At 44.3% G+C, this 18896-nt stretch overlaps 1 protein-coding gene across 2 annotated transcripts in view; it reads left to right on the forward strand.

Annotated features, from left to right (window-relative positions):
- The window catches only part of LOC138667669 (membrane-spanning 4-domains subfamily A member 15-like), a 173848-nt gene that overhangs the window by 122027 nt on the left and 32925 nt on the right, over positions 1–18896 (forward strand). For both annotated transcript variants that reach the window (XM_069755793.1, XM_069755794.1), the window contains exon 6: positions 18104–18223. In XM_069755793.1, coding sequence (XP_069611894.1) covers positions 18104–18223 — 120 coding nt within the window. The remainder of the gene's footprint in view (positions 1–18103; positions 18224–18896) is intronic.

An 18896-nucleotide genomic window follows, 5' to 3' on the forward strand; every position in this document is an offset into this window, starting at 1 on the left:
GTTTCCTTGTGTTGATCTATGGGTGGCTGTCGAACTAGATCTGTCCATAGAGGCATCGGCCACCTCATTGAAGTCTCCACCCATGACTACCCTGGATGTATCCCACCCCGCCATACCCTCCAGTATTTTAACTTGGAACTGTGCATCTGGTGTGTTCGGAGCATAAATGTTAATTAGACTGTAATTTATCCCTTCAATTACGATCCTGACTAGAAGAAATCTGCCTTGTGGGTCTTCGAATGTGTCTACGACCTCGTATTTAAGGTCATTGGAGATTAATATAGCCACTCCACGTTGTTTCTTGGAGTACGAAGCCTCTGCGCAAAGTGTGTACTTCCTGCTAAGCAAAGATGGATGGTTGTTTTTTATCCAATGTGTTTCTTGTAGAAAGATAATGTGAAAGTTTTGTTTGTGTAGAAAATTCAAAACCTTTTTCCTCTTAATTGGAGTGTTCAGCCCATTTACATTCCATGAACACCAATTCAGCGAACGGATAGTAGTATCTACAACATTGTCATGACCAACCATTAGCCCACACCCATACGATTAAACAATTGACCGACATGTAAATGCTCTAAATGAGGTCCCCACCCAACACATTATTCTTAAGTACATTCATTCTTTCCTTAAACAAAAGATAGGTATATATACACATTCAGGGCCACCATCAGGGCATTACGGCGTCAGGGTTCAGTTACACTCCCTTGCCGTGAGGGCCCGGGCCCGCGTGGCAATAGTTAAAGCCATCAGCCAATAGGAGGCTGGCAGCTGACGCCAGCGTGCACGTCGCTGGCATCTGACATTATCATCATTCGCTGGCGAGTGTGCGCTTTCAGCCAGAAAGGAAAATCGATCGCCCCATTATTGGGGCAGAATAGAGATGGGGCAGAAGACAGGGCGCAGGGTGAAAGATATCAAGGTATGATTTTAGACACGGGGCAGGAATGGAGACATGGGGCAAGAATGGAGGCACATGGGGCAGAATGGAGAGACGGGGTAAGAATGGAGACACAGGGGCAGAATGGAGATGGGCAGAATAGAGACACGTGGCAAGAATGGAGACATGAGGCAAGAATAGAGACACAGGGGCAGAATAGAAACACAGGGGCAGAATGGAGACAGGGCAAGAATGGAGACATGGGGCAGAATGGAGACACGTGGCAGGATTGGAGACATGGGGCAAAATGGAGACACAGGGGCAAGAATGGAGACACAGGGGAAGAATGGAGACATGGGGCAAGATGGGAGACACAGGGCAGAATGTGAGACATGGGGCAGAATGGAGACACGGGGCAAAATAGAGACACGGGGAAGAATGGAGATACGAGGCAAGAATGGAGACATGGGGCAAGAATGGAGACACGGGACAAGAATGGAGACAAAGGGGCAGAATGGAGACACGTGGCAGAATGGAGACACAGGAGGCTTGATTGGAGACACAGGCAGAATGAAAGACATGGGGGCAGGATTGGAGACATGGTGGCAGGATGAAAGATAAGGGGGAGGATTGGAGACACGGGGGCAGGATTGGAGACACAGGGGGCATGATTGGAGACATGGTGCTGGATGCACACAGATCGGGCAGGATGGAGACAAATGGGGCAGGATCATGGGGCAGGATGGAGACAGATGGTGCAGGTTCATGGGGCAGGATCATTGAACAGATAGGGCAGGATGGGGACATCACTGTTATGATACGGTGGTCTAGGAGCAACATGGAACAAGCTCTGAAGGACGTGGTAACTGTACTGACCGCAGTCCCTAAGCGAAACACAACGCTAGAAGTAGCCGTGGAATGCTCCTAACTCTCCCTAGGCATCTCGTCACAGCCTAAGAGCTAACTACCCCTAAAGAAAGAAGCAGGAAAACTATCTTGCCTCAGAGAAAATCCCCAAAGGATAGATTAACCCCCCACAAATAATGAATGTGAGTGGAGAGGGAAAAGACATACACAGAGTGAAACCAGGATGAGCACAGGAGGCCAGTCTAGCTAAATAGATAGGACAGGATGGAATACTGTGCGGTCAGTATAAAACACTACAAAAATCCACGCAGAGTTTACAAAAAAATCTCCACACCTGTGTGGAGGGCAAATCTGCCTCCCAGAGCTTCCAGCAAGACAGAATTAATTCACACTGATAAGCTGGACAAACATAGAAAGCACAGAATGGATAAGTCCACAATTTATGGACAGAAAAGAGAAAGCAAAAACTTAGCTTAGCTGAACTGGTCAGGATAACAGGGAACTCCAAAGAGATGTGAATCCAACCAGACCAGGAACCATTTACAAGTGGCACTGGCTGAAGATAGAGCCAGACTTAAATAGCCGAGCAGAAGAGACGATAAGTGGAGGCAGCTGATGACAGCTAACTCCAAGGAGCAGCCATACCACTAGAAACCACAAGAGGGAGCCCAAGAGCAGAACTCACAAAAGTGCCACTTACAACCACCGGAGGGAGCCCAAGAGCGGAATTCACAACAGTACCCCCCCCTTGAAGATGGGTCACCGAACCCTCACCAGAGCCCCCAGGCCGATCAGGACGAGCCAAGTGAAAAGCACGAACCAAATCGGTGGCATGGACATCGGAGGCAACAACCCAAGAATTATCCTCCTGGCCATAACCCTTCCACTTGACAAGATACTGAAGCCTCTGCCTCGAAAAACAAGAATCCAAAATCTTCTCAACCTCATATTCCAACTCTCCCTCAACCAACACCGGGGCAGGAGGGTCTACCAAGGGAACAACGGGCACCACATATCTCCGCAACAAAGATCTATGGAAAACATTATGAATGGCAAAAGAGGCAGGAAGAGCCAAACGAAAAGACACCGGATTAATAATTTCAGGAATTTTATAAGGACCAATAAACCGAGGCTTAAACTTAGGAGAAGAAACCTTCATAGGAACATGACGAGAAGACAACCAAACCAAATCCCCCACACGAAGCCGGGGACCAACACACCGACGGTGGTTAGCAAAACGTTGAGCCCTTTCCTGAGACAACGTCAAATTGTCCACCACATGAGTCCAAATCTGCTGCAGCCTATCCACCACAGAATCAACACCAGGACAATCAGAAGGCTCAACCTGCCCAAAAGAAAAACGAGGATGAAAACCAAAATTACAAAAGAAAGGTGAAACCAAAGTAGCCGAACTAGCCCGATTATTAAGGGCAAACTCGGCCAACGGCAAGAAAGCCACCCAATCATCCTGATCAGCAGACACAAAGCATCTCAAATAGGTCTCCAAGGTCTGATTAGTCCGCTCAGTTTGGCCATTAGTCTGAGGATGAAACGCCGAAGAAAAAGACAAATCAATGCCCATTCTAGCACAAAAGGCCCGCCAAAATCTAGAGACAAACTGAGAACCTCTGTCAGACACAATATTCTCCGGAATGCCATGCAAACGAACCACATGCTGAAAAAATAATGGAACCAGATCTGAGGAGGAAGGCAACTTAGGCAAAGTTACCAGATGGACCATTTTAGAGAACCGGTCACAAACAACCCAGATAACAGACATCTTCTGGGAAACAGGAAGATCCGAAATAAAATCCATGGAAATATGCGTCCAGGGCCTCTCAGGGACCGGCAAAGGCAAAAGCAACCCACCAGCGCGGGAACAGCAAGGCTTGGCCCGGGCGCAAGTCCCACAGGACTGCACAAAAGCACGCACATCGCGCGACAAGGAAGGCTACCAAAAGGACCTAGCAACCAAATCTCTGGTACCAAAAATCCCAGGATGACCAGCCAACACTGAACAATGAACGTCAGAAATTACCTTACTTGTCCATCTATCAGGAACAAACAGCTTCCCCACTGGACAGCGGTCAGGCCTATCAGCCTGAAATTCCTGAAGCACCCGCCGCAAATCAGGGGAGATAGCAGAAAGAATCACCCCCTCCTTAAGAATGCCAACCGGCTCAAGGACTTCAGGAGAATCAGGCGAAAAACTCATAGAGAGGGCATCAGCCTTAACATTCTTAGATCCCGGAAGATACAAGACCACAAAATCAAAACGGGAGAAAAACAGGGACCATCGAGCCTGTCTAGGATTCAGCCGCTTGGCCGACTCGAGGTAAATCAGATTCTTATGATCGGTCAGGACCACAAGACGGTGTTTAGCTCCCTCAAGCCAATGTCGCCACTCCTCAAACGCCCACTTCATAGCCAACAACTCCCGATTGCCGACATCATAATTGTGTTCCGCAGGCAAAAACTTTCTGGAAAAAAAAGCACACGGTTTCATCAAAGAACCATCAGACTCCCTCTGAGACAAAACGGCCCCTGCCCCAATCTCAGAAGCGTCGACCTCAACCTGAAAAGGAAGAGAAACATCCAGTTGACGCAACACAGGGGCAGAAGTAAATCGGTGTTTAAGCTCCTGAAAGGCCTCAACAGCCTCAGAGGACCAATTCGTCACATCAGCGCCTTTCTTCGTCAAATCAGTAAGGGGCTTAACCACACTGGAAAAGTTGGCAATGAAACGGCGATAGAAATTAGCAAAGCCCAAAAATTTTTGAAGACCCTTCACAGATGTGGGTTGGATCCAGTCATGAATAGCTTGGACCCTAACAGGATCCATTTCTATAGACGAGGGAGAAAAAATAAAACCCAAAAAAGAGACCTTCTGAACTCCGAATAGGCACTTAGACCCCTTCACAAATAAAGCATTATCACGAAGGATCTAGAACATCATCCTGACCTGCTTCACATGAGACTCCCAATCATCGGAAAAAATCAAAATATCATCCAAATATACGACCATGAATTTATCAAGATTACTGCGGAAAATATCATGCATGAAAGACTGGAACACAGATGGAGCATTAGAGAGCCCAAATGGCATCACAAGGTATTCAAAATGGCCTTCGGGCGTATTAAATGCAGTTTTCCATTCGTCACCCTGTTTAATATGAACAAGATTATATGCCCCTCGGAGGTCAATCTTAGTAAACCAACTAGCCCCCTTAATCTGAGCAAACAAATCAGTAAGCAAAGGCAAGGGGTATTGGAATTTGACCGTGATCTTATTAAGAAGACGATAATCAATACAGGGTCTCAAGGAGCCATCCTTCTTAGCAACAAAAAAGAAACCCGCTCCCAATGGTGACGAAGAGGGCCGAATATGCCCTTTCTCCAAAGATTCCTTAACATAGCTCCGCATGGCGGCATGCTCTGGCACAGACAGATTGAAAAGTCAGCCCTTAGGGAACTTACAACCAGGAATCAAGTTAATAGCACAATCACAGTCCCTATGTGGAGGAAGGGAACTGGACTTGGGCTCATCAAATACATCCTGGAAATCCGACAAAAACTCAGGGACCTCAGAAGAGGGGGTAGAGGAAATTGACATCAAAGGAACGTCACTATGTAATCCTCGACAACCCCAACTAGTCACCGACATAGTTTTCCAATCCAGCACCGGATTATGTTCCTGTAACCATGGAAATCCCAGTACAACAACATCATGCAGGTTATGCAACACCAGAAAACGGCAATCTTCCTGATGTGCAGGAGCCATGTACATAGTCATCTGTGTCCAGTACTGAGGTTTATCCTTGGCCAAGGGTGTAGCATCAATGCCCCTCAAAGGAATAGGGCTCTGCAAAGGCTGCAAGGAAAAACCACAGCGCCTGGCGAATTCTAAGTCCATTAAGTTCAGGGCAGCGCCTGAATCCACAAATGCCGTGACAGAAAAGGACGACAATGAGCAAATCAGGGTCACAGATAAGAGAAATTTAGGCTGTATAGTAATAATGGTAACAGACCTAGCGACTCTCTTAGTATGCTTAGGGCAATCAGAGATAACATGAGCCGAATCACCACAGTAAAAACACAGCCTATTCTGACGTCTGAATTCCTGCTGTTCTATTCTAGTCAAAATCCTATCACATTGCATAGGTTCAGGACTTTGCTCAGAGGATACTGCCATATGGTGCACAGCTTTGCGCTCGCGCAGACGCCGATCAATATGAATGGCTAGAGACATAGATTCGCTCAAACCGGCAGGTGTAGGAAAGCCCACCATAACATCTTTAAGGGTTTCAGAAAGACCTTTTCTCAAAATAGCAGTCAGAGCCTCTTCATTCCATTTAGTGAGCACAGACCATTTTCTAAATTTCTGGCAGTATAACTCTGCCGCTTCCTGACCTTGACACAAGGCCAACAGGGTTTTTCCTGCATGATCCACAGAATTAGGTTCGTCATACAATAATCCGAGCGCTTGAAAAAATGCATCTACATTCAATAATGCCGGATCCCCTGTTTCAAGAGAAAAAGCCCAGTCTTGAGGGTCACCACGCAGCAAGGATATGATGATTTTTACTTGCTGAATGGGATCACCAGAAGAACGGGGTTTCAAAGCAAAAAACAATTTGCAGTTATTTTTAAAGTTCAAAAACTTGGATCTGTCCCCAAAAAACAAATCAGGAGTAGGAATTCTGGGCTCTAAAGCCGGAGTCTGGACAACATAGTCCTGGATACTCTGTACTCTTGCAGCAAGTTGATCCACACGAGAAAACAAACCCTGAACATCCATGCCAAAGCATATATCCTGAACCACCCAGATATCAAGAGGAAAAAAAAAAAGACAAACCAAAGCACAGGAAAAAAAATGGTTCAGAACTTTCTTTTCCTTCTTTTGAGATGCATTTAATTCATTTTTGGCCACTTGTACTGTTATGATACGGTGGTCTAGGAGCAACATGGAACGAGCTCTGAAGGACATGGTAACTGTACTGACCGCAGTCCCTAAGCTAAACACAACACTAGAAGTAGCCATGGAATGCTCCTAACTCTCCCTAGGCATCTCGTCACAGCCTAAGAGCTAACTACCCCTAAAGGAAGAAGCAGGAAAACTATCTTGCCTCAGAGAAAATCCCCAAAGGATAGATTAGCCCCCCACAAATAATGACTGTGAGTGGAGAGGGAAAAGACATACACAGAATGAAACCAGGATGAGCACAGGAGGCCAGTCTAGCTAAATAGATAGGACAGGATGGAATACTGTGCGGTCAGTATAAAACACTACAAAAATCCACGCAGAGTTTACAAAAAATCTCCACACCTGACTAAAGGTGTGGAGGGCAAATCTGCCTCCCAGAGCTTCCAGCAAGACAGAATTAATTCACACTGATAAGCTGGACAAACATAGAAAGCACAGAATGGATAAGTCCACAATCTATGGACAGAAAAGAGCAAGCAAAAACTTAGCTTAGCTGAACTGATCAGGATAACAGGGAACTCCAAAGAGATGTGAATCCAACCAGGAACCATTTACAAGTGGCACTGGCTGAAGAAAGAGCCAGACCTAAATAGCCGAGCAGAAGAGACGATAAGTGAAGGCAGCTGATGACAGCTAACTCCAAGGAGCAGCCATACCACTAGAAACCACAAGAGGGAGCCCAAGAGCAGAACTCACAAAAGTGCCACTTACAACCACCGGAGGGAGCCCAAGAGCGGAATTCACAACACATCACATGGGGACAGAATAGATACTCATGAGGGCAGGGTGGAAGAAAATATGGCTGGAGCCAGGAATGAGACACACGAAGGTCAGGATGGGGGATTTTATTACCATAGGGGCTAATTAAGGGATATTATTACTGCAGTGATGTATTTATTTTATTTTTTGAGGATACTGTTTTAAATAGGGGAGGCGGTCCTGTTACTGTGCAGTGCAAAACTATGTCTTTTTTCTTCATTTGGTGTAGTGTAGAAGTTGGGAAAAAAATAAGTAATGTGTTCTGCTAACTTTGATATTTACTGCAGAGACGAGCTCTGGCTGGATGAAGTTGACGTCGATCTGTGCTGAATAAAGATGAAAGACTTCACCTAGAGGTGTCATTGGTGAACCAGTGTGTTACCTATACACTGATACCATACACTATAAAGTATATACAGCGGTCCTGTGTACAATGTCACCAGTGTTCACTGTATTACTGATACTGCATACTAAGTACAGATCTCCTGTGTATAATGGCACATATGGTGATATTAGTATAGTTTTTTTTAATAGTGGTGGTAATATGTTGTCCGGCCATGGTATGGTATTATTTGTTCCTTGTATGTGGTATTATTGGTCACCATGTGGTGGTAATATGTGGTCTGGTCATGGTGTGGCGGTATTTGTCCCTAGTATGTGATATTATTCGGTCACTGTGGTTTTAATATGTGGTCTGGACATGGTGTGGTGGCATTTGTTCCTTGCAGATGGTATTATAGGTCACTATGTGGTGGTAATATGGTGTCTGGTCATGGCACGGTGGTATTTGTCCCTTGTGTGTGATATTATTGGTTAATTAAAAATTAAAAAAATACACCTAAATTGTATTGCATATTTTACAAAATGTTTAATAGGTTAGACTTGGGCCCGGCCAAAAGAATCGTGTCATGGTGGTGGCTTAAATAATCTTTTGGCCGAAATAAAGGCTGCTGGTTATATGTATGATCTGGTGATGGGAACTGTTAATGCATAATTGATGAGAAGTGAAGTTTTTCCAAGAGAGAGCAGTGGGGCTGTGGACAGTTCGAGGGGTGGAGCCTGGGTGGAGTCTCAAGGGGGCACCGAAAATTTTGCCAGTATGGGGCCCAAAAATTCCTAGTGGCAGCCCTGTACACATTTATATTTTTTACGTGTTTCTTTCTGACTTACAACATGTGACTATGTACACCCTTACCTCTTTTTCTTAGCTCCCTTTTTGATTTTTTTTAATGTATTAAACCATGTATGCGTAATGTTACTGCTTCTATGTATGGTTGTCCTGAAGAAGGAGTCGGTGTGACTCTGAAATGCACTGACATAAACCAGCATTTACCAATCATTGATGTCATTTTTCCAGTGAGTGCAGAATACTTCCATTGCCCAAGCAACTTTTTATCTGACACTACAGTAAGGAAATTGCAGCATCTGGCCTTTGGTCTTTTAGTGGTTGTGTCACACACAATCCCATAAAGTAAGCACAATTACTGCTTATTTCCCTTTAGTTTAGTTGGATGAGACCCTATTGCACTTTTGCATTTTATTTTGATTTTAATCTCCTCTGTCTCATAGTAATAACCAGATCAATAATTTTGGTCTGCACTCAAGGCAAAAGATAGACAAGTGCAAGTGGAAAGGGGAGGAATTTCCAACGCACATCTTTTTGGAAGAAAACAGAACTTATAATGCTCATGAGAGTTCTTTTATTTAGAATTAATCAATCTAACAATAGCTTGTATTTTCATAAATCCAATTTATTATAGAATTTATTTCAAGAATATTTGATAACATCACTAACGTTTCGGGCCTCCCAGACCTTGATCATGTCAATATTCTAGAATGATAAAACGTAAAAATGTATCCATACAGGAAACAGGTATAACAAACACCAATTAATATGGTATTAGACATAATAGAAACATCAATCAGAATGAAATAAGGTGAAACCAATAATTTATGAGGAACTGTTGTCACATGAAAAAAACAAAACGTGTATTTCAAAAAACTTCAGTCTTGAAGGTTGTTCAGCTTAGAGCACAAATAAGCTACATGATTTATAAGTGTACTAGGTGCTATACAATTAATAACCTGGGTAATTATCTGTACATATACATATTGTCATATAATGTGACATTGGCCGGGTTAATGAGAACTCAGTGTGAAATGTGTAAAGTGAAAGGTGAAATAATAAAACATATCTTACAAAATAACAGATAGAACAATGAAAAGGAATTAATACTAACAGTAAATAAAAAAAAATCACTAAATGTGTACTTAATATAACGTAAGATCACGGAAACCTGTGTATAGACAATAAAGATAATAGAGGTAAAGTACACAGAGTAAAATGCAGAGTAAACACTGGATCATATCTACTATGTAGAAATGTGACTACGAAAAAAGATCTACTGCTGAACTGGTGTATATCAGGTATATATCAGAGAGACCTGCACCTCACAGCTGATCAGAGCAATCAGCTCTGCAGAGCCTTGGACCAGCACACAGTATATGTGCAAAGACACAGGGACTATAATATCAGGCACATGGATGTGGAATTAGAATACTAGAAAAGTGGAAGACGCAAAAAAACTAAGAGAAGATAATTAAACCATAACAAGTATAAACTTGAGCTGACTAAGAATTATATAAATATCATAGTAACATAGTAACATAGTTAGTAAGGCCGAAAAAAGACATTTGTCCATCCAGTTCAGCCTATATTCCATCATAATAAATCCCCAGATCTACGTCCTTCTACAGAACCTAATTGTATGATACAATATTGTTCTGCTCCAGGAAGACATCCAGGCCTCTCTTGAACCCCTCGACTGAGTTCGCCATCACCACCTCCTCAGGCAACCAATTCCAGATTCTCACTGCCCTAACAGTAAAGAATCCTCTTCTATGTTGGTGGAAAAACCTTCTCTCCTCCAGACGCAAAGAATGCCCCCTTGTGCCCGTCACCTTCCTTGGTATAAACAGATCCTCAGCGAGATATTTGTATTGTCCCCTTATATACTTATACATGGTTATTAGATCGCCCCTCAGTCATCTTTTTTCTAGACTAAATAATCCTAATTTCGCTAACCTCAATAAAATAAAAGCTTTAATTTAAAAATCTAGAAAGAAAAAACTGCAATACTGTAACTGTTATGAATAGGTAATTCAGAACCACAATGGACCTTGAAGTTCAGAGCACACAAAGTGACCTGACAATAACCAAAAAACATAGGACGAGCTCTGAGACGTGGAAACTCTGCTGACCGCAATCCCTAAACCTATCAAACCACACTAGAGGTAGCCGTGGATTGCGCCTAACGCTCCCTATGCAACTCGGCACAGCCTGAGAAACTAGCTAGCCCTGAAGATAGAAAAATAAGCCTACCTTGCCTCAGAGAAATTCCCCAAAGGAAAAGGCAGCCCCCCACATATAATGACTGTGAGTTAAGATGAAAATACAAAACACAGAGATGAAATAGATTTAGCAAAGTGAGGCCCGACTTACTGAATAGACCGAGGATAGGAAAGATAGCTTTGCGGTCAACACAAAAACCTACAAACAACCACGCAGAGGGGCAAAAAGACCCTCCGCACCGACTAACGGTACGGAGGTGCTCCCTCTGCGTCTCAGAGCTTCCAGCAAGCAAGAAAAAACCAATATAGCAAGCTGGACAGAAAATATAGCAACAAAAGTAACACAAGCAGAACTTAGCTTATGCTGAGCAGACAGGCCACAGGAACGATCCAGGAGGAAGCAAGACCAATACTAGGACATTGACTGGAGGCCAGAATCAAAGCACTAGGTGGAGTTAAATAGAGCAGCACCTAACGACTTAAGCTCACCACCTGAGGAAGGAAACTCAGAAGCCGCAGTACCACTCACATCCACCAACGAAAGCCCATAGACAGAATCAGGCGAAGTACCACTTGTGACCACAGGAGGGAGCTCGACCACAGAATTCACAACAGTACCCCCCCTTGAGGAGGGGTCACCGAACCCTCACCAGAGCCCCCAGGCCGACCAGGATGAGCCATATGAAAGGCACGAACAAGATCGGCAGCATGGACATCAGAGGCAAAGACCCAGGAATTATCTTCCTGACCATAACCCTTCCACTTAACCAGATACTGGAGTTTCCGTCTCGAAACACGAGAATCCAAAATCTTCTCCACTATATACTCCAACTCCCCCTCCACCAAAACCGGGGCAGGAGGATCAACAGATGGAACCACAGGCGCCACGTATCTCCGCAACAATGACCTATGGAATACGTTATGGATGGAAAAAGAATCTGGAAGGGTCAAACGAAAAGACACAGGATTAAGAACCTCAGAAATCCTATACGGACCAATGAAACGAGGCTTAAACTTAGGAGAGGAAACCTTCATAGGAATATAACGAGATGACAACCAAACCAAATCCCCAACACGAAGTCGGGGACCCACACAGCGTCTGCGATTAGCGAAACGTTGAGCCTTCTCCTGGGACAAGGTCAAATTGTCCACTACATGAGTCCAAATCCGCTGCAACCTGTCCACCACAGTATTCACACCAGGACAGTCCGAAGACTCAACCTGCCCTGAAGAGAAACGAGGATGGAACCCAGAATTGCAGAAAAACGGCGAAACCAAGGTAGCCGAGCTGGCCCGATTATTAAGGGCGAACTCAGCCAACGGCAAAAAGGACACCCAATCATCCTGATCAGCAGAAACAAAACATCTCAGATATGTTTCCAAGGTCTGATTGGTTATTGTCCGTTACTTTGATCTGCTCTTTGTCTTCCTATTCTGTCATGGCATTTGTGGATTCAGGCTCTGCCCTGAATTTGATGGACTTGGAGTTTGCTAGGCGCTGTGGGTTTGTCTTGGAGCCCTTGCAGTGTCTTATTCCATTGAGAGGAATTGATGCTACGCCTTTGGCCAAGAATAAGCCTCAGTATTGGACCCAGCTGACCATGTGCATGGCTCCTGCGCACCAGGAGGATATTCGCTTTCTGGTATTGCAAAATCTGCATGATGTGGTCGTGTTGGGGTTGACATGGCTACAAGTCCATAACCCAGTATTAGATTGGAAATCAATGTCTGTGTCTAGCTGGGGTTGTCAGGGGGTACATGGTGATGTTCCATTTCTGTCTATCTCATCATCCACCCCTTCTGAGGTCCCAGAGTTCTTGTCTGATTACCGGGATGTATTCGATGAGCCCAAGTCCAATGCCCTACCTCCGCATAGGGATTGTGATTGTACTATCGAGTTGATTCCTGGTAGTAAGTTTCCTAAGGGTCGACTGTTATGAATAGGTAATTCAGAACCACAATGGACCTTGAAGTTCAGAGCACACAAAGTGACCTGACAATAACCAAAAAACATAGGACGAGCTCTGAGACGTGGAAACTCTGCTGACCGCAATCCCTAAACCTATCAAACCACACTAGAGGTAGCCGTGGATTGCGCCTAACGCTCCCTATGCAACTCGGCACAGCCTGAGAAACTAGCTAGCCCTGAAGATAGAAAAATAAGCCTACCTTGCCTCAGAGAAATTCCCCAAAGGAAAAGGCAGCCCCCCACATATAATGACTGTGAGTTAAGATGAAAATACAAACACAGAGATGAAATAGATTTAGCAAAGTGAGGCCCGACTTACTGAATAGACCGAGGATAGGAAAGATAGCTTTGCGGTCAACACAAAAACCTACAAACAACCACGCAGAGGGGCAAAAAGACCCTCCGCACCGACTAACGGTACGGAGGTGCTCCCTCTGCGTCTCAGAGCTTCCAGCAAGCAAGAAAAAACCAATATAGCAAGCTGGACAGAAAATATAGCAACAAAAGTAACACAAGCAGAACTTAGCTTATGCTGAGCAGACAGGCCACAGGAACGATCCAGGAGGAAGCAAGACCAATACTAGGACATTGACTGGAGGCCAGAATCAAAGCACTAGGTGGAGTTAAATAGAGCAGCACCTAACGACTTAAGCTCATCACCTGAGGAAGGAAACTCAGAAGCCGCAGTACCACTCACATCCACCAACGAAAGCCCATAGACAGAATCAGGCGAAGTACCACTTGTGACCACAGGAGGGAGCTCGACCACAGAATTCACAACAGTACCCCCCCTTGAGGAGGGGTCACCGAACCCTCACCAGAGCCCCCAGGCCGACCAGGATGAGCCATATGAAAGGCACGAACAAGATCGGCAGCATGGACATCAGAGGCAAAGACCCAGGAATTATCTTCCTGACCATAACCCTTCCACTTAACCAGATACTGGAGTTTCCGTCTCGAAACACGAGAATCCAAAATCTTCTCCACTATATACTCCAACTCCCTCTCCACCAAAACCGGGGCAGGAGGATCAACAGATGGAACCACAGGCGCCACGTATCTCCGCAACAATGACCTATGGAATACGTTATGGATGGAAAAAGAATCTGGAAGGGTGAAACGAAAAGACACAGGATTAAGAACCTCAGAAATCCTATACGGACCAATGAAACGAGGCTTAAACTTAGGAGAGGAAACCTTCATAGGAATATAACGAGATGACAACCAAACCAAATCCCCAACACGAAGTCGGGGACCCACACAGCGTCTGCGATTAGCGAAACGTTGAGCCTTCTCCTGGGACAAGGTCAAATTGTCCACTACATGAGTCCAAATCCGCTGCAACCTGTCCACCACAGTATCCACACCAGGACAGTCCGAAGACTCAACCTGCCCTGAAGAGAAACGAGGATGGAACCCAGAATTGCAGAAAAACGGCGAAACCAAGGTAGCCGAGCTGGCCCGATTATTAAGGGCGAACTCAGCCAACGGCAAAAAGGACACCCAATCATCCTGATCAGCAGAAACAAAACATCTCAGATATGTTTCCAAGGTCTGATTGGTTATTGTCCGTTACTTTGATCTGCTCTTTGTCTTCCTATTCTGTCATGGCATTTGTGGATTCAGGTGCTGCCCTGAATTTGATGGACTTGGAGTTTGCTAGGCGCTGTGGGTTTGTCTTGGAGCCCTTGCAGTGTCTTATTCCATTGAGAGGAATTGATGCTACGCCTTTGGCCAAGAATAAGCCTCAGTATTGGACCCAGCTGACCATGTGCATGGCTCCTGCGCACCAGGAGGATATTCGCTTTCTGGTGTTGCAAAATCTGCATGATGTGGTCGTGTTGGGGTTGCCATGGCTGCAAGTCCATAACCCAGTATTAGATTGGAAATCAATGTCTGTGTCTAGCTGGGGTTGTCAGGGGGTACATGGTGATGTTCCATTTCTGTCTATCTCATCATCCACCCCTTCTGAGGTCCCAGAGTTCTTGTCTGATTACCGGGATGTATTCGATGAGCCCAAGTCCAATGCCCTACCTCCGCATAGGGATTGTGATTGTGCTATCGAGTTGATTCCTGGTAGTAAGTTTCCTAAGGGTCGACTGTTATGAATAGGTAATTCAGAACCACAATGGACCTTGAAGTTCAGAGCACACAAAGTGACCTGACAATAACCAAAAAACATAGGACGAGCTCTGAGACATGGAAACTCTGCTGACCGCAATCCCTAAACCTATCAAACCACACTAGAGGTAGCCGTGGATTGTGCCTAACGCTCCCTATGCAACTCGGCACAGCCTGAGAAACTAGCTAGCCCTGAAGATAGAAAAATAAGCCTACCTTGCCTCAGAGAAATTCCCCAAAGGAAAAGGCAGCCCCCCACATATAATGACTGTGAGTTAAGAAGAAAATACAAACACAGAGATGAAATAGATTTAGCAAAGTGAGGCCCGACTTACTGAATAGACCGAGGATAGGAAAGATAGCTTTGCGGTCAACACAAAAACCTACAAACAACCACGCAGAGGGGCAAAAAGACCCTCCGCACCGACTAACGGTACGGAGGTGCTCCCTCTGCGTCTCAGAGCTTCCAGCAAGCAAGAAAAAACCAATATAGCAAGCTGGACAGAAAATATAGCAACAAAAGTAACACAAGCAGAACTTAGCTTATGCTGAGCAGACAGGCCACAGGAACGATCCAGGAGGAAGCAAGACCAATACTAGAACATTGACTGGAGGCCAGGATCAAAGCACTAGGTGGAGTTAAATAGAGCAGCACCTAACGACTTAAGCTCACCACCTGAGGAAGGAAACTCAGAAGCCGCAGTACCACTCACATCCACCAACGAAAGCCCATAGACAGAATCAGCCGAAGTACCACTTGTGACCACAGGAGGGAGCTCAACCACAGAATTCACAACATGTAACATATAAAAAGTTACACGAGGCCATACATAGAAATCATGGGGCACCGTAGCAGAAGTCCTAATTGCCCGCCCCAAAAGTCCCCTGCATACAATATAAGCCCCCCACATAGCCTCTCTTTATACAGTGTGAGCCCTCACATAGTGTCCTATATACAATATGAGCACTCACATAGTCTCCCATATACAATATTAACCCCATGCCACACAGCCTCTCTATATTATTATTATTATTTATTTATATAGCACCATTGATTCCATGGTGCTTTACATGAGAAGGGGTTACATACAAGTTAGAGATATCACATACAGTAAACAAACTAACAATAACGGACTGATACAGAGGGGCGAGGACCCTGCCCTTGCGGGCTTACATTCTACAGGATTATACAATATTATACAATATTATACAATATGAGCCCCCACATTGCCTCCTAAATACAGTGTAAGCCCCCACATAGCCTTCTATATACATGCACACATCCCATAAAAAACACATATTTACCTTGCTTCTGTTCCCCCGCCACTCTGTTCTGGTCTCTAGTGCACTGACTCTCCGTACAGCAGACACAATGTAATGATGTCATCACGTCTGCTGTCTCACATGCTGATTGGCTGTCCTCCACCAATGGATTTACCACTGACTGCATTCTGAGGATGCGGACATCAGGAGCGGGTGGCAGTGGCGAGCAAGCAAGAGCATGGTGCTGCCACTGAGCAGCAGCTCCACCCATCATATTAGGGGTGAGTTAATTAATTGATAATTTTGTACAGCCACCGAATGATGGTATAAATATTCAAATGACCCTTGATGGAAAAAAATGTTAATCATCCCTAGTATAGTTAGTCAAAAGATTAAAACAATTTCACGATTTAACTCTGTGGGGATAGGGGTCTGTAATCCAGGGCGTAGCTATAATAAGTGCAGGGGTTGCAATCGCACACTGACACTGCACACTAGGGGCTCCCAAATGGCCCATATGAATAGACAGTAATTAAAGACCTATGATTTTGCATTGAGGCCCACAAGCTTCAAGTAACGCTACAATCTGTGATTCATGTATCCAGAACAATTCACAATTTTTTAAGGTATCATTAAGGGTGAATAATGTGATCACCCTTCATAACATTAGAGCACAGGCCACAACTCAAACATGGGTAAGTACCTCTTTTGGATGTGAAAAGATATGTTTATTGTGGACCAGGCCGTAAACTACCGATATCGGCATTCACCAACAAGTCACTTATATTCTGGGATCACTTGTTATAAATTATAGGTTCCTTTCTATACCAGGTACCATAGGAAGAACCCTTGTAAAACAGGCCAGTGCTTGTAGTATAAGATGAAATGATACTTGTTGCTTATTTAGATTTTATGGTGCAAAACCCTTTTTCCTCCTCTCCTCATTTACTGTGTGATATCATTTAATTACTTTCGCAAAGGCCTCATTCAGACATATGTTTTTCACATACGGTACTTGTTCTCTCCATGGTTTTCACAAATAGAACAAGTACTCATTATAATCTATGGGGCTAGGCTTTTTTTGGCTGACCTAGTGTCCGTGCATCATGGACATGTCCATTTTGTACCGTGATCAATACTATATATATTATAAGTATCAAATCCGTAAAATCTCAGACAGCACATGGATGACATCTGTTTGCAGTTCGTGTGCTGTCCATGATTAAAACTTCTAAGGATAGGAGAAGCTTTGTAATTTTGTTTATTTATATCCAAACATAATCATTGACCAAACACTGAGGAAACTCCGATCTAAAACATTGATGACACTTGGACCATTTTTTTGAGTATTAGCAATCAAGATATTTGGCCCGTAATAAACCCATTTTCGATAACTGTAAATAGGTGTCATCAGAAGTGTACTTCAGGGTCGCCATCAGGGCATTACTGCCCATACTGGCGTATGGGGCCCGGCAAGCAGCCACTCTTCTGCTCACCGGGCCCCAAGGGCCGCTTCAGTGCGCCCTGAGATGAACGATCAGTTAAAATCTGTTGCTGTGCGGGAGATTCCTGTCCCTGTCTGTTAGCTTATCCGTGTCTGAAGGCGATTCATGCAGTTGAGGATACAAGGTTACACAGTGTGGGATGCTGTTATGGACACAGGTTAGGTGTTTTATTTGCAATGACATTTATGATCTAATGCAATTATGATCTAATACAACATGATGTGTGCAAAGACCGTAGCTTAAAGTTAGACTACTTATTATCTTTTAATTCTCTAGTTATTGATATAATTTTGTTTAGTTTTTTTATTAATTCATTTATACAGTTCAATAGGTAACTTAGAAAATATAATTGTGTCTGGTTGACACATAAAAAATGTGACTGTGGACTGTGTTGTTTTTGGTTACAGGTAGTGAGGGAGATTGTATTCATATCATTGATTATTGCCACCGTCTTGGAGTTGTGTGTGTCTATTGCCATCTCATCATTTGGATGTAGTTCTCTGGTAGGGAATGCTGTCTCCCAACAGGTAAGAGGAGTGGCTTTGTTCAGAAAGAATGGGCACCATGGACATTTTGGCCCTGATTCATTAAGACTGGCATTTCGTACGCCAGTCTAAATGAGGGGCATGCTGCAATAAGATGTGCCAAATTCATTAAGAGGTGCACACCACCTAAAGGGGTTCCCAGACTTTGGCTTCAAGTCTGCAATCACTATATGTGACTGTAGAATCCTCATAGTGCATGCTGTCAAGATTCTCTGTGCTGACATCATCAATTTGCATACTTCTGGCCACATTCAGACTAAACGTGTCAGGCTTTGCTCAATTCACTTGTACTGAGGCCACACACATCTAGTTGGCATGTGACCACATGTATGCAAATTAAAAGAACATAGGCATAGAATGACTACAGACTAGAATCCCAAGCCTGGACAAACCCCTTTAATGAATTTTGTCCATCTTATCAGTCTCCTTCGTCTTTGTGCATCTTGCCTGAACTGTTGCTTCAGTTAAGACCTGGAGTAACATTCTTGGTGCAAAATAACACTGCCAGCTTTGAAGAATTTGACGGGTGGGTCATTTTGGCCGAGCTGTCTGAAACTGGTCAAACACCAAAAATCAAATGTTTGATCAACTTCGTGTTGCGCACAAAATTTTTGTGAATTTTCAAAGTGCTTTATGGGGCCTTTATTCTTAAAGG

This window comes from Ranitomeya imitator, chromosome 2, assembly GCF_032444005.1.
Source record: "Ranitomeya imitator isolate aRanImi1 chromosome 2, aRanImi1.pri, whole genome shotgun sequence".
Lineage (NCBI taxonomy): Eukaryota > Metazoa > Chordata > Amphibia > Anura > Dendrobatidae > Ranitomeya > Ranitomeya imitator.